Source organism: Rattus norvegicus, chromosome 1 (genome assembly GCF_036323735.1).
Source record: "Rattus norvegicus strain BN/NHsdMcwi chromosome 1, GRCr8, whole genome shotgun sequence".
In the NCBI taxonomy this organism is placed as follows: Eukaryota; Metazoa; Chordata; class Mammalia; order Rodentia; family Muridae; genus Rattus; species Rattus norvegicus.
The window spans coordinates 96,120,908-96,142,964 of NC_086019.1; the positions used below are offsets into that span (position 1 = coordinate 96,120,908).

Genomic DNA, 22,057 nt, shown 5'->3' on the forward strand with positions numbered 1-22,057 from the left:
TTTTTTTTTTTTTTTTTTTGGTTCTTTTTTTTGGAGCTGGGGTCCGAACCCAGGGCCTTGCGCTTCCTAGGTAAGCGCTCTACCACTGAGCTAAATCCCCAGCCCCCATTTACAGAAAATCTTGAAAATAATACACACACATATATATTTAAATTTTTACTTTTAATTATGTTTGTATGTGAGGGTATGTTTCAGTTCCCATGGAAACCAGAGATTATGGGTTTAGATCCCACTGGGGAGGGAATCATGGACAGTTCTGAGCTGTCCCTTGTGGGTGCTGGGAACCAAACTCAGATCCTCGGCAAGACTAATTTAAATCCTCTTAACTGGAGCCATTTCTCCAGCTCCACAATCAGTAAGTCAGCTGCATGGACAACACTGACCACAGTGACTTTAATGCACAACAACAAAACATACAGGACTGTCTTTATTAGCACTGCCTGATTTTGATATTTCCCATCTTTGCCCTGCGACTGCTCCACCTTTATGAAGTGAATCTACACTTTAATCCTGAACATAAAACAATGGCCTTATCACACTGAAGGCAGCCATGGACACAGCACAAACAGGGCTGCGTGATTAAAGATTATGAGATTGGTAGAAAGACAGACTTTTTCAAAATGAAAACAGGATCCTTTAAGCTGATTAAATTGTTAAAATGTCTAGGCTTCAGGGTGTCTGCCAGTCCAGATCTCAATCATGACTTGCATCTTCAGAGGTACTACAAGATCACTTTTGTGGTGATTACACAGACAGATGGTTTTACAGTCTGTGGGGTGTTAAGTAAGACTAAAACCATGCATATCAACAGTTTATTTCTTTTGATGGGTTATCAAGTTAGCCTAGTACAGAGTTCAACCTTCAGTGGCACATCTGGGACTAATCTGATAAACTTTGTAAACAAATGTTAAACTGCATATTATTTAAATTTCAATGTGTAAAACTAAAAAAAAAAAAAAAATAGTGGAAGTCATCCAGCAAAACATTTATTGTAATACAGTAAGTAGGAAGAATAAAATCCTGAACCAGCCAGGTAATCAGAAGGCTGAGGCAGGAATATACCGAGTCATACCGAGTTAGCCTAAGATAAGCAATGAAACCCCTTCACACCAATGATACACGCTGTTTACAGACCTTCAGAGCAAGGCAAAGACCACTACAGAAGTGTGGCAAGCACTCAACGCAGAGCAGCTTACCTTGGGCCAGCTGTGGTTTTACAGATCTTGTATCCTGCGTGAAGGCCGAACCAACTGCATTGCTCTGGGATAAGGTACCACTATTTGATGCTTCTGTTCCAAAGGATGTCAAGGAGCTCCCAGCTTGAAAAGATTTTTAAAAGATCAGCATTTTCCTGATTGTTTTGGTACCCACTCTGCACTTTATAAAAACTAATAATCCTGAGCTCTCTTAGAGAGATGGATCAGAGGTTAAGAGCACTGGCTTTCTTCTAGAGGTCCTGAGTTCAAGTCACAGCTCATCTATAATGAGATCTGGTGCCCTCTTCTGGCCTGTAGGCATACATGCAGGTAGAACACTATACATAATAAATAAATCTTAAAAAACATTAATAATCCTTAAAATTATACAAAACAATTTGGGAAATCTATAGCAGTGTAGTGGGAAAAAAAGGACTATGTAGTCCTATAGCCTTCAAGCAAATAGTTTTTGGAACACATGTAGCACTGTCTTAGGAACTTGCCAAAAATAATGACATAATCAAATGGTGAATAGCAGAAACAATACATTAGACACATACTAATTTCAATTACTGTACCAACAGGTGAACCTGCAGATCCTCTGCTAGAGCTTTCCACCATTTAAGTCAGTAGACAACAGACTCTGTAATGCTTCCCACTCTGAAGGAACTGTGCTGCTGCACTCTGCCCAAAGCAGATAAAAAGAGTGGGAATCAAATATACAAAGCACTCAATCCAGGAAGGTTGCTCCTGTATTTGAGCAACTTCTATTTCATCTCTCATTTGTATACTACTCTACAATGGCAGTTAAAATGAGCTCTTACAAAGTACAAATTTGATTACTCCTCTTATAAACTACTACCTCTGTTTATAAAGCCCTGGTTCCCTGCCCCTCTTACATCACTTTGTGTATTTGAATCCCTATAAACTGTAAAGTGTTTATTTACACTTTGCTCTTATTTTTTTTTTTTTCTTTTTTTCGGAGCTGGGGACTGAACCCAGGGCCTTGTGGTTGCTAGACAAGCGCTCTACCACTGAGCTAAATCCCCAACCCCTACACTTTGCTCTTATAATGAAATCTATTCATTTCCAGAGTGGTCAACTCCAGTTTTTCAACTACTTCTAACCACTTTCAGCCATGCTGTTTAAAACACTTTGTTGCTCCCAGAACCCTCCAATTTGATAAACTCTACTCATCAACCCCTTAAAAACCATCAGAATGTAGCAGTCTCACATATGGGCGCATTCTCACCCACACAGGCACATTCCAGTCAGGTGTCTGTGCTGGTCAGCTCTGGAAGAAACCAACTATCACACCCATAACCCCGGGAAAGTAGTGAGCATATTTAAAGATCTTGTGTTGCCAGGCAAGATGAACATCAAGGCACTTACTCTGGAGGGTGTGAGCTCCAATCCTCTTGCTGCTGGCTGGAGTGCCAATCAATGGCAGCAAACTATGTTGTAATCCTCTCACCTGCCCCCTGCTCCTTGACTCAACTCTGCTACTGATTCCCTCCTCAAACAATAATCATTATTATTTGCTATGAGGGCCAGGCTAGCCTCAAATTCAAAGTCTTTTGCCTCAGCTTTCCAAGTACTGGGGTAATAATAAGCATGAGCCTCCCAATCACTTTTTATCCATGGCTTAAGAAGAGTCAATTAAGGTTTGTATTCTCTATGGAGATATCCAGCTGCTACAGCACTATCTGTTAAAATGGTGATTTTCTTTCCTCTGATAGATACCTTTATGGAAAAAAAAATCAGTATTTGGGTGGGTCTTCTTCTATTCTTTATTTTTAATTATCCATATTTGTCTATCTTTATGCTAATAATTCAGAGCTCTTAATATTCTTTGTAATTCTTGAAATTGGATGGTATAGACTTCAAACTTCCATTTTAAAAACACTGATGAGATTTTTGACTTGAATCTTGAGTCTGTGAATCAATTCAGGAGAGTGTGTCACCTGACATGTTTTGACTCTCAAGCCGTAAGCATGGATTATGTAGAGCGTTAGTCTCTCAGAAGTTGTGTGGTTCTCTGTGGAGCAGGGTGACCTCAACTTGAGCACTCACTGCACTCTTGGGTCAGACAATGCTTTGTTATTAGGAGTTGTCCCACACCCTAGACTCTCTACCCACCACGTGCCAATGTGGCTCTACTTTTAAAAGTCCAAATATGGGTTGGGGATTTAGCTCAGTGGTAGAGCGCTTGCCTAGCAAACGCAAGGCCCTGGGTTCGGTCCCCAGCTCCGAAAAAAAGAAAAAGAAAAAGAAAAAAAAAAAAAAAGTCCAAATGGAGTCCTGGCCCTTCACTGTCAAATGTCCTCTGGAGAACGTGGGCAGTTTGGTCCATCTCCAGTGAGGAAAACCATCACAGAAACATCCTTCGTCTTCCACTCCTGGTTATGTGGCACTCCTTACTGCCCTACTGCCGGAAGCAGTGCTGTGTCATATATCCCGACACTCTGTTCAGATCAGGTGCCAGCAAACGTGCTCTACAGGTGGTCTTTGTGAATCCACCTTTCATCTGTTACCGATCAACTAGCTTGCACTATTTCAAATTATTTATTCATTCAAACTACCTTTATAATTCCAAATTTATTTTTTGTGGCTTATGGAACTTGTCTGTAGCCCCTGATAGGATCAACGACTTCTAATTGCAGAGAACTAATATTCACCAACTGTGAGGGCTCTAAAAGCTAACATACATTTAGGGTTGCATTTTATTTTAGTTTTGTTTTTTGAGGCAGGGTCTCACTATGTAGTATGGGCCGACCTAGAACTCACTATGTAGACCAGACTGGACTCAATCTCAGATACCTGTCTGTCTTCTCCTTCTAGAATTAAAGGTGTGCACCGCTATGTCCAGCCATTATTTGGGATTGTTACAGAGTTCTAATGAACTGACCTCTGTATATGAAGGCTGACGGCAGTAGTGACCTTTATGAGCTTTGTTACTAATGTGTGTGACTGTTCTTTCTCACTGTCTTGGTGCCTTTTTCCACTCTTGCCAATTAAAAATTAATCTATACAAGGGACTGGAGAGGTGGCCCAGCAGTTAAGCATATGTATTACTCCTGTAGAAGACCTGAGTTCAGCTCCCAGGCCTCATGTCAGGTGGCTCACAACTGCCTGTAACTCCAATTCTAGAGCATTTGATCCTTTTCTGAACACCTCCACCCTTTCCAAATAGAATAAATCTTTAAAATATTATTTAACACCAGAAACCTAAGAGAACCATCAAACAGCTGGTTGATCAACCAACTAAAATGCAAGCGTCTGGGGGCTGGGGATTTAGCTCAGTGGTAGAGCGCTTACCTAGGAAGCGCAAGGCCCTGGGTTCGGTCCCCAGCTCCGAAAAAAAGAACCAAAAAAAAAAAAAAAAAAAAAAAAAAATGCAAGCGTCTGTCTATTTGGGTCAATACTCTGCCTGTAAGAGCACCGAACTTCAGCGCAGCATGGCACACCAGCAAATAAACCTGTGTTAACTATTCCTGCTGAACTTATCGACTGGGGTAAACAAATGGGTATCAAAAAAAGGGTGCCTCAGTGTGATTGATCTATTTTTGAAGGCAGCTATTCACAAACTTTCCACGTCCTCTGCCTTAGTGTTAGATAGATGGCTCAGCAGTGGAGAACATGACTGCTTATGCAGAGGCTCTGGGTTTGGTCCCCAGCACCCACAGTCCTAGGGCATGTGATGCTTCTCATGATGGTATAGGCTCCTGCACACATGTGTGTACACAAATGCATTCAAGCAAGCAGAAAGACACACACACACACAAAGTTTAAGTAAATAAATTTAAAAACCAATCAGTCTTTAGATCCTTTGCCTCTACCTCAGTGCTGGGCACTCAAGTATGCACCAGCCCACCCAGTTAACGTGGTGCGAGCATCAGACCCAGGGCCTCCTGTATGCAAGGCAAGCACTGTGCTGCACCCCAAGATTCTTGCTTTGTACTACTTTTTTTAATTGGGCATAAGGGTAAAACACCCTTTTTTACATGTTTATGGGACCTATGCATTTTTTCTTTTTGGGAGGTGGCAGGGGGTAAAGGGAGTCGGGGAAACAGGGTTTTTTTGTATAGCCCTGGCTATCCTAGAATTGGCTCTATAGACCAGCGCTAGCCTTGAACTCAGAAATCTGCCTGCTGGAATTAAATGTGTCACTATGACTGTTTTTTTTTTTTTTAAATAGGTATGCATGTGTGTATAGGAGGCACTTGTACATATATATGCAAAGTATGTGTGTGTCAAGGCCAGAGGTCAACATTGGGTATCTTTCTTAGTTGTTTCTCATCTTCTTTTTTGAACTGAAATCACCAATTCATCTAGGCTGGCTGGCAGCAAGCTCCAGGGATTCATTTATCCCTGCCCTTGGCCTCTCTACCCTTCTCCACTGCTGTGCCTGGCTTTTACGTAAGTAATAGGGATCTGAACTCATTGGCTAACTCACAGTCCTTAATGGCTAAGTTAACTCTCCAGTCCTAGACATTTGTTGTAGTGAGTTACAAACTCTTAACTGTGTTGAACTGCTGATCTTCTCCACTATTTTTGGAAGCTTTCATTATAAAAATTAAATAATGTAATAGAGTAAAATCAATGGCAAATAAAACTATTATGAAGGAATACTAATACTAAAACAGCTCCAAACTTAAGATGGTTGATTACAATTAATCTACTTCATAGTAACTGGAAAGCATGGTGATTTAGTAGAAATTATTCTTTAAGTTATTTCCTAGGTTAGCTAGTCATATGCAGAAAGCCAAAGCTCTTGGTCAGCCATGTGACTGGAGGAGCAGACACACCCATTTTACCATGTGATATGCAGCCAAGCTAGCAGGTGATAAGATACGTCAGATTCCCACACCCCTGTCGTGCCTGCAAATGTCATCTGTATTTATACAACAGATTCTGTACTTCACGGAAAGTGGGTTTTGGCTACACTCATTTTTTAAAACTGGATCAATGCATTACTCTGCATTAACATGTTTGGTGGGTTAGGAGGATTAAACACTTATTTGTTGCTCCTTTATCTACTAAATGTTTAGATGTATGTGCCTGAGAGGATGTGTACACATGTGTGCAAGAACCCTAGGATGCCTGAAGAGAGCACTGAATTGCCTGAACTGGAGTTACAAATGGTTATACTATATGGGGCACTTGGTATCAAACCTGGGTTTTGTATAAGAGCAGTATGTACTCTAACCGCTAAACCATCTCTCCAGCTCCTTAAATGTATTTTGACATATTTACTACAATGTATGTTTTCGAAGCAAGGTCCCATATATTTTCTATCTTAGACAAGCCTCAAACTTGCTGTTTCTGAGACTGAGCTTGAACTTCCTTTTTTTCGGAGCTGGGGACCGAACCCAGGGCCTTGCACTTGCTAGGCAAGCGCTCTACCACTGAGCTAAATCCCCAACCCCAAGTGTTTATAATCTTAAAGCAAAGATAAAATAACATTTTCAAAAGTTTTGGCAAGTTTTATATACCTTTGTAGTTAAGAAACTGAGAAGAGAAAAAGAAAAGAAAAGAAAAAGAAATCACTACATACCAACACCAACAGCACCAAACTGTTGCCCAACTAATGTACTTGGACTGAACTGACTGTATGCTGGCATCCTGCCAAAAGGTCCATAGGAACCCACTGACTGGAACGAGGAAGATGACGAACCTAGTGAAGACTGAAAGAAAACCACAGGTTAGTTATTCTGTTCAAAGCTTCATAACAAAGATCAGTTATTTTTAAAGCTTTTTTAAAAACATGCTGAGTTTAACTGTTAGACAAAAAAGCAATTAATTATAATGACTTACAGTACATACCGAATTCACCGAAAAGGATGCAGAAACAACATCCTACATAAAACTGTTCATGGTTTAAGATCTCTAGATTAAGTCAAGAAACATTTTATAATAAACTGTAACATGGTGGTTTACTTAGTCAACTTGACTGTACTGAGATGTGCTCAGACGATCAGTAAAGCATCTTCTGAAAGCCTTCTCCAGAGCTGAGTGATTAACGGAAGACAACTGTCCTGAACCTAGCTGCCACCAATAGGCTCAAATCCAGATGGAGCAAAAGAGAATGAAGGATGACTGCTCTCTACCATGGACATGCTTTCCCTCCTTCTTGGCCATTCCAAGGAGAGCACCCTCAGTTACATATTCCTGTTGAACGACAAATGTGCCTACTCTCAGATCTCAACAGACCTAACAAAGTGAACTAAAGATTCTGAAATTATAAACCAAGATAAAAACCTTTCCTCCTTTTACTGTATTTTTCAGGCTAATGGAGTGATCAACTTACTAAATTAAAAAAAAAAAAAAAACAAAACAAAAAAAAACAGGGCTGGAGAGATGGCTCAGAGGTTAAGAGCACTGGCTGCTCTTCCAGAGGTCCTGAGTTCAAATCCCAGCAACCACATGGTGGCTCACAACCATCTGTAATGGGATCCGATGCCCTCTTCTGGTGTGTCTGTGAATGGCTATAGTGTACTCGTATAAAAATAAATAAATTAATTAAAAAACAAAAACAAAAACAAAAAACCAAACTTATATGCACACAATTTATAATACATATATATTGTATTAAATGATCTTATAAAACATCCTACAATAGAAATGTGATTTCTGTTGAAGACTACAGGGAAGAAGCTAATTTATGGCAAGATCGTAAGTTTAAAAAAAATGTATTGCGGGGTTGGGGGTTTAGCTCAGTGGTAGAGCGCTTGCCTGGCAAACGCAAGGTCCCCAGCTCCGAAAAAAAGAAAATGTATTGCTGTATGGGGGAGGTGCTTTGATGTGCAAATAGAGGAATGGAGGATAACTGGTGGGAGTCAGTCCTCTTCTACCTTGTTTGTCCTAGGGATAGATAGAACTCACATCATCAGATCATTTACTTACCTAGCTATCTTGCTAGTTCAGACTTTATCTTTCCTTCTCTGCTAATAAGAGCACATGCCAGGGACTCGATATGCATGGTTGCATAAGTGAAGATTTATGGTTGAAGTTGTCCCTTAACACCACCTGATTTATGTTCACCTACGCTTTTCTGTTTCCACAAAGCTCATATTCAAAGTAACTGGTAACTGAATGATAGATGTAAAAGACACTAAGTTAACAGCCGCATCTGGCATGGGAGCCACCTCTGGTACAGCATTGTCTCTTCTTTCTCAGCTTAAAAGACTCATGTTTTGGTAAGGTTACTTTATATTTTGTTGCCCCAAAATAAAAATTAAAAGACAAAGATCTAGTTTGCAAAGATGAAAGTTCCAATTTCTAATCAAAAAGCTTCTTTTATATTCAGAAAAAATTAAGGTACTCTTATTAAAAATGTTACTTTAATAAATATTTCATATCTCTTCTTTTTTCTAACCCTGGTACTAAAGAGTAGACCCAGGACTTTGTTTATGCTAGGCAAACACTCTACTGAGCTACGCTCTTTGCCTCATTTCACTTAGATGGACTATGTAGGTATCTTCCTTTAGTAGGCAGAAGAAAAACCTTAGGAAAGATATACATTTTAAAAGTAATTTGTAAGATGTAACCAAGAGAAAAATCCTGTGAGGACTACAATCCCCATCTCCTGCTTTCTCCCTCACCTTTGCTTGCTTATTTTAGTTTCTAGGTAAGATCTGTATAGCCTACATGTCACTGTGTGGGGGAGAAAAGCCTAACTGTTTCCTGCTGTGCACACTACCGGCACCTCTGAAGAACTGGAGTTGCAGGTATGGGCACCCTTGCTCATACATCTGTTTTTAAACATTTTTTTTTAAGATTTATTTATTTATTATATATAAGTACACTGTAGCTGTCTTCAGATACACCAGAAGAGGGCATCGGATCTCTTTACAGATGGTTGTGAGCCACCATGTGGTTGCTGGGAATTGAACTCATGACCTCTGGAAGAGCAGTCAGGTGCTCTTAACCGCTGAGCCATCTCTCCAGCCCATACATCTGTTTTTAATAAAAGATGCAAACATTCAATTCTAAGACTACTTTGGCTTACTAGTTTGCCATAGGGTGGCTTTGGCAAGGGAGAGATGCCCACCTAGCCTCTCACTACTTCCAAGACAGGTTAGAGAGCAGAGAGCTGGCCCTGCCCCTCACTGGCTGCAGCACTGGGGAGAGCAGGCCCTGCAGCTTGCCTGGGCAGTACAGTAGAGCTGCCCCTGGTGGAGTTGGTATAGGTGAGCCAGAACTGGGGATATGAGACCAAGAGAGCTGGCCCTGTCCTTTGTTGGCTGTAGCATTGGGTGGCCTAGCTGGGGCAGTGCTGGAAAGCCTGCCCTGGTGGTGTATGAGGAAGAGCTGGTGGGCTGACCAACTCAGCTACCTCCCAGATACAGGGCTTTGAGTTACCAAGTCTACTACATCTGTGAATTGCTGGATTGTGTGAAAAGGCCAGTCCTGCAGATCCAAAGCTGTAGGATCTCCACGACACAGGGCAACAAAAGGATGTCCAAGAGGAGTCCTGATAAGAATTCAGTACTAATAGTGTATCAGAAGCCAGAGGCCTTAAAGTAGACTGAGGACTCCTTGCAATGCTCATTTGCAAGTAAAGATGTGTTAACAAAAGGATATACTGTGTGACACATTACAGCTTCCGTGATAATGGTTATTATTTTTTATTCTATCTTATTTTATTTTCTTTGAGGAAGGGATATTGCAAGGGCAGAGGGAGGATACAAAGGGAATGAATAGGATTGGGGTGCATAATGTGACAAATATAAAGAATCAATAAAAAGTTAAAAGAGAATACTTTGGCTAATTTTTAACCTGTCACTTTAAAGAATTTATGTTAAAACCCTTCTATGCTTGTGATATCTTACTATATACCATTGTATATTGTATAATGCATACTATAATTTAGCACCTCCTCCATTTAACCGAATTATTTTATTCCTGAGTAGCTATTTGCACCCTGGTTTGTGATATGAACCATTATCCGTATAGTGTAGAGGCATGGGTCCTGATTCTGGAATCTTACTACCTGAATCCATTGAAATTGTGATTCCTCACTTAAAAAAGAAAAAGAGAATTGAATAGCAAGTGGAAAGAGTACCAGGAGGACCAACTTTTAAGTGTAGTGTCTGTGCATTTTATTAAAAAAAAAAAAAAAGTCTTATGCAATTAACTTTCAATAAATGGTAGCCATTGTAACTACATAGTGTTGAAACTAGAAAATATTATAAAATGTATTTAAATTCTTAGCTACTTCTCAGTTTCAACTTAAGATCTTTAAAGAGACCTATAGAACATTATTCAAGTAATTTTATGTATTCAAGTTAACTTCTAATTAGTAAGTTACATGAAGGTTCAAGAAAGCCAAAAAAAAAAAAAAAAAAAGCCAAGCCTATCCAGGTGTAACTGTACCTCTGAAAGGCAATTTGCTTCAGTTACCTGAACAATAGCTGGGTCCTGAGGCAAAGAACACTGTGGTTTGGGCGGCTCACAAACAGTGAGGTCTTTAATGTCACTTCCCCGGAATATAATATATTCAAAGACTTCATCTCGAGGCGGTATTGGACGATCTGTTGGTCTGTCTTCTGTACCGAAGGATCGAACTGGTAAGAAAATAGAAGAGATGAGATGTATGCTTGCTACTCACTATATTTAGGAAGGGCCTGAGGATTCTGTTCCAAATACCAAGCATCAGTTCTCAAACACCATTCATAAGAAAATATTTATTACCATGTAGTCAAACATTTTTAAAAGAGTAAACTAGAACACATTTTGCTCAAAGCAGAATGTATTCCACTTAGAAGCCTAGTGTCATGAGGCTGTGTTCTCACAATTTTACTTCTATTTTTGGTGGCTGTTTGTGGTAAGGTATGAAAATGTCCTTTTTTCATTGCTATTTATTTTTTGGTGTTTTCATTCAGCAAAATAAAGATCTGATAACTTACATCATAGTTTCTGGTTGGGAAAGGGTGACAACAATCAATTTTCTGGTATATAAAACCCAAAGTTTAAGTTTTGAGGCAAGGAGAAACCAACGAAGGTAACATTTCCTTTGGTGAACAATAAGTCTTCCAGAAGCTAAGTTTCCATGGGCAAGATTAAAATGCCTGTCACCTAAAATAGTTGTGCTCAATTAACTCAGTATTTAACACTGAAGATGGAATTAATCAAAGTTAAACTATGTTTTACATGCAATAGAGTAAGCTGGGTATAAATGAAGAACTTCACTGAATTACTCTCTGAGAACAGTGTTCGGAATCTGCATTTGAAGCCACTCCTGAGTCTCTTATACTATTTTATGATTACTACCTCAAGAAACTACTGAAAATGTCAGCATCCATGTGATGTTCCAAATAAGAAAGCTTGAAAGATACATACTGTTCATGGCAAGAGTGCATGAGGTCAGAAATGGATCTGCAGTCAATTTTTCATAGAAGTGATCCACAGCTAGATTGAGAATAAATGCTTTTTCAGTTTAATGTCTTGCTTCCATACTCTAAAGATTCCTAATACGTATGTTTCAAGAAAAACTATGGCATCATTATTAGGTTTGCAGAATGCCCTTCTCTGAAATGTAAAGAAATGAAAATCGAAGGGAAGCTCAAAACAAAACTCACTCTCACTCTCTCTCTCTCTCTCTCTCTCTCTCTCCCTCTCTCTCTCCCCCCCCAGACAAAAACAAACAAACAAACAAACAAACAAAACCCACCAGCTCTCACCTATAATCCTAGCAGTTAGGAGGTTGAGGCAGAAGGATTGACCATAAATTCAAGGTTGGCCAGGATTATGATGAGACCCTGTCTCAGAAGACTTACAACAAAACAACAACAAAACCAAACCACGCCAAACACCTAAACACCCAGGCATGGTGGTACACTCCATGTTCCTTTACTTTATGTTCAGGGGAGCAACCTTAGATACAATGAAGGAGACCTAGTCTCAAAGATGACAATCTTCTGGATGCAGACTTAGTCTCAACTGGAAGAACAAGGGTAGAACTCAGGTAGAATCCTGTGCCCACTCTTCCTCCAAAGACCATCTCACTAGCAGACCAAGTAGGTAAATGAGGCTAGGACACAAATGCGGTAAGAAGCGCATGCGCAAGGCTTTAGCTGAGCATCGCTCTTCAGCCCACTTGCTCATGGTCAAACAATACGCCAGGAGGCAGGAAGCATGGCGCATATCCTCCCCCACAAAGTAATAAAAGTAAAAAGGTTTAGACTCTGACCTTTAAAAAAAAGATTTGCTTTATTTTAAATTATGTGTATTAGTATATGTTTGTGCCTAACAAATGCCCATGGAGGAGAGCAGAGGGTATCAGATGGATGCCTTGGAGATGAAGTTACAGGTGGTTGTAAACTACCTGATATGAGTGCAGACAGCAAACTTGGGACCTCTGCAGAAGCTGTACTGCTCTCTCCCCAGTTCCCACTTCAACCTTTTCTTTCTTTTTTTTTTTTAAAGATTTATTTATTTATTTATTATATAAGTACACTGTAGCTGTCTTCAGATACACCAGAAGAGGGCATCGGATCTCTTTACAGATGGTTGTGAGCCACCATGTGGTTGCTGGGAATTGAACTCATGACCTCTGAAAGAGCAGTCGGGTGCTCTTAACTGCTGAGCCATCTCTCCAGCCCAACCTTTTCTATATGAAAGGATGAAGAACAGAAAGCAAAATCCATCTTCATCACCACCACGATGAATAATATCCTAGGTTTCTCAGTTGCCATTAGCTTGTTCTGAAGTACAGTGGGTAAATCAAAGGCCCTTCTATAAAACCAGAGCTCAATTAGGGCTCCTTTCAACCTGTATTCAGGTGAATCTATGGTGAATTACAGAAATGAACAAAAAACAAAACAAAACAAAACAACAAGGAAACCCCAAACTTCTTTCCTTGTTTATAAAGGGAACACATACTGAAGGTATGTGAGAGAAAGTTTAAAAAAAAAAGGTTGCAGGACAGATACTGAGCTGATTCTGTTATAGATAAAAAGTTCTAGAGTAACAACACAAAAATGTTAAAACCCCAACCAAACACTTGAGGTTTTTACATGGTGATATAATAAGGCAAAACTTTTACAAGGATCTGCCAGTTAAGGGACCTCAAAACATTTCTAAATGGCACAGGATAGTCAAAGGAAGCTGATGTAAGCATATCTGAGGAAAAAATTATCCCCGATATTGTCTTCAGGTTGGATGTGATGGTAACCCCAGCATTCTGGAAGCTGAGGCAAGATTTGAAATTTGAGGCCAGTGGGGGTTACACAGTGAGACCACACACCTGTCATTGTCATTCTACTATCTTCTACATACATACTCATTAAGATTTGAACCATACTTATGCCAACCAGGCAAAACTTTTCAAAAGAGTACCTTTCATGTGATCAATAAATAGCCCCTATGACGTCTTGTAGGGAAATGGAAAGACGAAGCTTGGTAAGTACAAAGCTAGGTTTAATCCAACCTCTTAAAACAGTGCAACTGATCTCACAGCACAGTTCCCTGCTTTAGACTATCAGTTTTTTTTTTTTTTTGATTCTTTTTTTCGGAGCTGCGGACCGAACCCAGGGCCTTGCGCTTCCTAGGTAAGCGCTCTACCACTGAGCTAAATCCCCAGCCCCCAGACTATCAGTTTTTACAAAATGCTATCAGTATGAACTTCCTACATTAAACCCTGATAAGTCATTATTGGTGAATACTTTTTAAGGCTCCCTATAGCATACCAGGAAAAAACATTAGCCTGCCACTCAAATGATAAATGAAGCAGATGTAGACATGGAAGTCAAGAACAATGGATAAGCTGGAACTCAAGCCGTTCACAGCTGTAGACTCCAATTATGTGTGAGGACAAATTAGAATCAACAGAGCTTAAAAATATATCCGAGGGAAACCCAGGAAAGCCATGGGTTTACAATAACTTAACAGGGAGCAGCTTAACAGCGAGCACTAACTAATAGAGTTTTGAGCCTTTCCTTCCCCAATTTTAATTTAACTACGCCACACAAAGACCGTACTGGAAGTGGCTACTCCCTCATAAAGAATGACAAGAATGAGAAAAATGAGGATTAAAGGAAATCACATGAAGATCAAAGAGCAGCTGTGACTGTGCAACATCTGAACTGAGATTCCAAGATGATTCTGGGGTATAGGGGTGAATTCCCTGGGGCAGAGATACGCGTTATGAAATGGAAAAAGGGATAAGAAACATAATGAACAAAAGAGTAAAGATCACAGTAAGACTTGTCTCCCAGAGTCGTGTGACTTGAGGCTTCCCGTGCTTTAGCACAGTACATGCAGAACAGGGACTACAGTGGGCCAGGTAAAAGGTGGCAGGGTCTTGGATAAGCCGGCTACTGTACAGATGCAGTCAATCAAAAGACATCTCAGTAGGTTATGGCTGCAGATGACTAGCTCTGGGAAGTGAGCGGATCTTAAGAGCTCTGACGTAAATAATGGATGAATCCGTCCACGGAGTCACAGCATGACAACACTATTCGGAAATCTGTTGGAGGGGAGATCCCTAAGAACACGCCCTGCGAAGATCTATTTTGTTCCTTGTTCTTCTCTATTTGCTTCCTGTTTGCCACAGGATCCTGGTGCTGAGGCATTTGCACTGTCAGCGGCTTCAATAAAGGGGCAAGCTGATCATAAACCCAGACCTCTAAATCATCTTCTTTTTTTTTAAAAAAGATTTTATTTATTTCATGTACGTGAGCACACTGTAGCTGTCTTCAGACACACCAGAAGAGGGCATCAGATCCCACTGGATCCCAGATGGTTGTAAGCCACCATGTGGTTGCTGGGAATTGAACTCAGGACCTCTGGAAGAGCAGTCAGTGCTCTTAACCGCTGAGCCATCTCTCCAGCCCCTAAATCATCTTCTTTTAAATAAAAAGGTTCCACCAACATGCAACCTTGAGGAAGGGGCAAATTTTAGGTGCTGTTATATTACACTCATTGTTTATTCAAGGACAGGAGAGCCGACTCTCTGAAAGAGCTTCAGTATGCTCTCCTAGCTTCAAGTACTTACAAGGCTATGCTCACCTTTACTTCAATCCCAGCACTCAACAGAGACAAGATAGATTTCTGAGCTCAAGGACAGAATGGACTATGCAGAAAGTACCCAGCCAGCCAGAACTACAAAGAGGAAAAATATTTAAAACTAAATATTTGTAAAGCAGAGATCTACAATGAAAATCAACAACCGGAAAAGGAGCACACATTTTCCTGGTCTAGAAAGGCTAATTTCCTTGGATCAACATGAAGTTGTAGTACAAGATACACTGTTGAAAAAAAGTCTCAAGAGCTCCAATAGGAAGCTGCCAGAAAGCTCACCAATAATATGTGTTTGTTGTTTTTGGGGATTTTTGGAGACAGTATCTACACCACTGGCTAGACTTCAGTTTGTGGTGATACTTCAGGATCTGCTTCTCCAGTGCTGGAGAGACAGCTCAGCAGTTTGGAGCACTGACTGCTCTTCCACAGGTTCTGAGTTCAATTCCCAGCAACCACATGGTAACAGGATTTATGCCCTCTTCTGGTATGTCTGAAGACAGCTACAGTGTGCTCATAATAAATAAATAAATAAATAAATAAATAAATAAATAAATAAATAAATAAATCTTAAAAAAAAAAAAGATGTTTTCTACACAGAAATAACCAGAATGGCACCAAATTTATTTGAAAAAGTAAATGCTAGAAAAACAACAGAGCAATGTTTAAAAGTATATGGGGTGGTTGGGGATTTAGCTCAGTGGTAGAGCGCCTGCCTAGGAAGCTCAAGGCCCTGGGTTCGGTCCCCAGCTCTGGAAAAAAAAGAACCAAAAAAAAAAAAAAAAAAAGTATATGGGAAGAGGGAAGAGGGGCACCTAGAGAGACAGCTTGGTGGTACAATGTTTGCCTAACTTGTGTGAAGCCCTAAATCCTATCCCCAGCACTGGGGGACGGAGCAGAACAAAGAGACAAGAGAGCTGGTAAGGCAGGTTACTACATATGTAGGACATAGGCAGACATATACCTCGAGTCCATGAAAAATTTCTCTCCCCTCTCTTTTGAAAAAATTTCTGCGAAACAAATTTTTAGGCAAAGGTCTTACTCCTTTTGTCTCAGAAAACTACAAAAATTTATGAATTCTCTTCCTGACACAAGACAAGATTCATTTATAACTTCAGGGGACCAAAGATCCCATGAAATCTACTCAATTAAGATTATCCTATTAGATAGGGCTGGAGAGATAGCTCAGTGGTTAAGAGCACTTGTTGCTGGGTTCCAAGCAAATGGTGACTCATGACATCTATAACTAGAGTTCCAGAGGACCCAATATTTTCTGATTTTAGCACCAGATACATGTGTGATGCACATACATACATACATACATTCATACATACATACAAGTAAAACTGGCAATAAGTTGGGGACTCCAGTGTAATTATTTGAATTAGAAAACCCATCAGTATAATTTACATATTAAAAACAAAGGAACTGTATCTCTGTGGTAGTGGCAGAGTTCAAGGAGAGTAGATATGACTAACCAGACACAAAGAAACTTTAGGTTGATAGAACTGTTGCAAAGCCAGATTCCAGTTCTGCTTCCTATTCTACCAAGGTAGGAGGAGTCTCGGCTGTACACTCCTGCCATCATGCAGACACGTGCCATGTCACCTTTCCCTGAACTGTAAGTCAATCAACCCTCCTAAAAAAAGTAGAAAAGAGGTGATAGCTGTATAACTCTTTCTGCTTTGTATACTTAAAATGGGTGAATTTTATACTATATATGGAAACTATATACTATGTATGTAATATTCACTACATTCTATCCAATAATTTTCTTAAAAAATAAGAGAAAAATTATAGCTGATGAATAGCACTTAATTGTAGTTGGGTATGGTGGTTAATACTTATAATCCCAGCATTCAGGAAGAAGCTGATTAAGGCAAGTTCAAAACCAGCCTGGTCTGCAGAGTTCCCAGCCAGCCAGGGCTTTATAATGAGACCCTTCAAAAAACAAACAAAAAGGACAAAAAGGACACATGCATTAATTCTAACGCAAACTAACTAACTAAAACTAACGCAAAGCATAACTTAGGAGAGGAACACACTGAGCATGGTTTTCTCAGCATCCAGTGTTGTCTATCTTTACTCCATTCCATCTGCTCTCAAATGAGGCTAGTTTCTCTGGAACCAGTTTTATTATTTACTTTATTGTCTCTAGAGAACAAGAAAGTAACCAGTTATATAAATGAAGTAGGAACTTGCTGGTCTAAGCACTATCTGAACAAACTGGGCTAACCCTTTAGTTATTAGCTCTGTTGACACCCTCAATTACTTCATAGCATTCTAGTTTCCTCTGTATTTGCCAATGCCAATTCTGAGCCTTTTGGGTGCCTTTCAGGGGTACAGCTCAGGTTTACCTCTTAGCTTTACCTTCTACCTACTTAGCTTAAAGGCTCAATTCTACTAAGAATTTGTTCTTTAAACTCATTTACTTGTTGTTTGTCGTCCTGAACGCATAGAAATCTGCTTGCCTCAGCCTCCCCAGTGCTGGGAGGTGTTTGCCACACTGGCCTTATATTGAATCTGCAATTCAGTTGGGCATTCTTTCTTTCTTTCTTTTTTTTTCCTTTTTCTCGGAGCTGGGGACCGAACCCAGGGCCTTACACTTGCTAGGCAAGTGCTCTACCACTGAGCTAAATCCCCAACCCGGACATTCTTTCTTGTGCTTGGTACTGTATTTGAATTTCCCAATGATACAACCAAGGAAACTGGAAGTGCAATTAGAGAAGAAAACAATACGGAGAGCTGAATGGATCAAAGTGCTTGGGTAGAAGGGTGGAGGTATGGTTTGTTCTTACTGACCAGCAGGCATATTATGTGTGTATACACATGTGCTACACACTGCATGAAGTCAGAGGACCTCGAGCAGAAGCTGGTTCTCTCCTTCATTCACGCTGGTCCCAGGTTATATGTATTCAAGTCACCCAGCCAAGTGCCTTTAAGCACTGACCCACCTCACTGGCTCTACTGTTTATTCTTAAGCTGATACATAAGAACACAGATATTGTACATATCAATGGGGTATCATGTACTGTTTTGTTACATGGATCCTAATTGTGTAATGTTTATGTTAGGTTAAACATAATGACTTTTTCACTTTTCTTTATTGTCAAACTTCCGAAATACTTGTTTCCAGTCTTTTGAAATTTATAGCACATTACTGTTCTCTGCTGCACATTGCCTGCTATTCTTTGCTGAGTTTAAAAAAAAAACCAAGAGATTGAAAGTAAAAACGGGGTATACATGTTGAAGGTCTGAAAAGCAGGAACACAGGAGGAGTCTCACAGAAAAGAGTAGCGGATGGAAATACAGCACGACTCCTGCGAAGTGGCTAAGACTGCTGAGGTGTGTGAATCCAAGTAAGGAAAAGTGAAGATGGTTATATAATGAGAGCTGTGATTTCTGCAAACTCATATGTACAAGAGTACAAGAGAGAGAGGTATGGGGGTGTGGAATGAGGAGGGTACAATTCTCTGACTCTAATGACTGATCTTGAAACGTAAACAGAATTAAGATAGTAAAGCAATGAGTGAGAAAATGATGAACAAATGATAAAAGTCAGGGTTTTAGCCACTAAGCACTTAAAAATGCTTTAATATTTCATTAAGTAGCTGATTACTTTTTATGCAACACTTTATGTAATTATCAGGATGAGTAAAAGTGAGGCACTACATCCTCATGGAAAAGATAAAAGATTCTAAGACCCTTGCCCATGGTCAAGGAGTACTTACTCTGTGTGGCAATCAACCTGTTGGGTCCCATGCTCTTCTAGAAACACATAAAACTAGACTAAGTCTGACCAACTCACACTTTACACGGAATGTTAATATAATCATGCTTCAACATAGCTGAAGTATTACTTTATAGCACTGTGAAAGAATGGGCAGAGTGTTCCTGGAGAACAACTAAGTTCAAGTTAACCAACTGTGCTTACTGTTGTTATCACTGCAGCACTGAGTTAAATACAGCTCTTGCTGTTTCTCTGCTTTCATGTTTCTCCTCTATTATTTTCTGGTGTGCACTGTTTTTTTCAGTATTATCATATGGAAAGTCATGGCTCATCTTATCCACCTTTCAAGAAAAACAGCACCTGAATTCAGACTCTTAGAAATACCCAGTATTCCTGTAGCTTGTATAGGAGCAACAACAAAAATACTTTGAAGCCTTAGTTTAGGCAACTTCTCTAAATAGGGCAAGTGAAAGAAATCTGGGCTTTAAATTTCATGAGATCTTTGCTGTTTGAGGTAGCAATTTTGTGAGTTTAGATTTATATTTTCCCATCATGCAAGTTGCTGCCAAGCGTGGTGGTTACATGCCTTTAATCTCAGCACTGTGAGGCAGAGGTAAGTAGATCTCATGAACTCGAGACTAGCCTACATAAAAAGACCCAGTCTCAAAGGTCAGTAAAATATCTCACAGGAACTTCCGATGCGTTCCTGCTCACTCCACTGGGACAGTGGTTTATCACTACGGGGCCAACAAACAATCAGGAGGATAAGCTAAGCCAGCTGACAAGACTCAAGATAATGAAAGACTCTGTTAACAGTTTACCACTTTTGTATCTGACACAAATCCCCTGCAGTTTAAGGGCAATTCATTTAAAAGCTACTGACTTGACACTCTTTTTCCAGGTTTTTCTTTGCAATGGCAACCTGAATGATTCCCCAGGACAGCTAACTAAACATACAAAATTTTTCCATTCATGTAAGAATTTCTCTCATTTTAGCACTTCGGGCTTATTAAATGTATTCATCCATATGTGAAGTGCAAACATACCAGAACTATTTCACAAATTTGGGCCTATCCCTTACTTTACAATTTTCTTCAGCATCCGAATCTCATTCTTCTAAGTGAAAATGAAAGTCACAGAGTAAAGCTTTACCTTCCTAATAATGTCTACTTTGTTATAAAACTTCTTTTACATATCCACTCATGGAAATTAACCAATATTCTTATTTAGGGGATCATTATGCTTTAATTTAAAAAAAAATCATGTGTATGGATACTTTGCCTGAGGTATGTATGTTATGCGTGCCACACATAAGCAGTCCCTTGGAGGCCAGAAGATACAGTCAGATCCCCAGAGACTGGAGTTACAGATGGCTGTTAACTGCCATGTGAGTGCTGAGATGGGAACCCAGGTCCTTTGGGAGAACAGCCAGTGCTCTTACTCTCTGAACTATTTCCCCAGTCCCAGACATTTTAATTTTAAAAAAATAACACAGGACTGCAAACTGGAAGAGCTGCTAAAAACAGCTGCTGAAAACACCATGACCCAGATTATCCACAAACACACTTAAATGGTGGCTGTCAATGTCTTTTCAGATTGCCCTGTTAAGACTTCTTGACATTTACTTAGGTTGTTAGGGTCAAAGGCCATGAAGCTTATCTGGGTTTCACCTTCTAGAAGGGAGTTAATTTTTATCTCTAGCAGAATACATGGGAAACAAACCATTCATTACCAGTCCCACCCCATAAGGCTTTTACTTTATTGTTGTAGGCCGATAAAACTTATTGCCCAAACTGCAATATTAAAAGAGCAATGTTTTTAATATTGACATTAAAGCAAGCATAAATGATGACTTTCTATAGGTAATGTTACAGGTATGGTCACCCTAATTCTATACCATACAAATGTCAACTAGCCAAAATATCAAATGAATTATATAGTTTCAGGCATATATAATTATATGTGGTAGCATGTAAAAGACCTAAATTCTAATGCAAACCATAAAAGCCAAGTGAATCCTTTCCTTAAATTAGATATTAAATATGTTGTGCCATTATAAAACCAGTTTTAGATGAACTATAGACCTAAATGTGAAAAAGCAAAATAAAATGCATTCTCAAAAGATAAAGTATTTCCACAGTATTGGATTAAGGAAAAAGTATGTTATTAACAGGGATAGAGAAAAAGAAAAACACTATCCACCTAGCCCTAAAAGAAAAGTCTAATAAACACATCTAAATTAAAATAAAGATCTACAATAAGAAACCACTATGCGGGGTTGGGGATTTAGCTCAGTGGTAGAGCGCTTGCCCTGGGTTCGGTCCCCAGCTCCGGAAAAAAAAAAAAAAAAAAAAAAAAGAAAGAAAAAAAAGAAACCGCTATGCAGGAAAAGTTACTTGAAATAAAAACATCCAAAGGAGGATGCGTTATTAGAATCCAAAACTCCAGAAAATGTGGGAAAAAAATAAGTGATAATTTCAAAGGCACTTAAGGAAAGAGGAACATCACATGGCTTAGACATGGAAATATCTCCAAAACTCATTAGCTGACAGGGAAATAGGGACTAAAATCACATTCAAGAGGCTGAAGCAGTTAAGAGCACATCTGACTCTCGGCACCCACATTAGATGGCTCAGAACCACCTGTAAGTCCTGCTCCGGAAGTATCCACACCTTTGCCCTCTGTGGGCACCTGCACTCAAGTGAACACACCTTCCTCCACACACCCAATTAGTAACAAAAATAAATAAAATCCCATTGAACCACCTACCCATCAAACTGACAAAAATTAAAATATATGGCACTCAGTACTATTGCTGGTGAGACATGTGGAACAAATAGAATCCTTACTGTTGAAATAAACACTCAGAAGCACCTACTAGAGAAAACTACTTTGCATTACTTAGTAAAGACACATACTCTCTATGTTCCTGCAACTCAAATTCAAAGTATGTGCCCTCCCCCAAACGATTTCAACACATCAGTGCATCCTATTTATACAAAGTTCAAACTGTTGTGCTCATAACAACTGAACCATTTCTCCAGCTCTTTGATAACTTAAAAAAAATTATTTCGGGGGTTGGGGAAATGTCTCAGGGTTAAGAGTAGTA

The 22,057-nt window shown here is 39.6% G+C and overlaps 1 protein-coding gene across 9 annotated transcripts in view; it reads right to left on the minus strand.

Moving 5' to 3' along the window:
• The window catches only part of Lsm14a (LSM14A mRNA processing body assembly factor), a 44,589-nt gene that overhangs the window by 18,918 nt on the left and 3,614 nt on the right, over window positions 1-22,057 (minus strand). For all 9 annotated transcript variants that reach the window (XM_006228856.4, XM_039082056.2, XM_039082050.2 and 6 more), the window contains 3 exon segments: window positions 10,602-10,765; window positions 6,754-6,883; window positions 1,197-1,319 (listed from right to left, as the gene is read on the minus strand). In XM_006228856.4, the coding sequence (XP_006228918.1) occupies window positions 1,197-1,319; window positions 6,754-6,883; window positions 10,602-10,765 (417 nt within the window).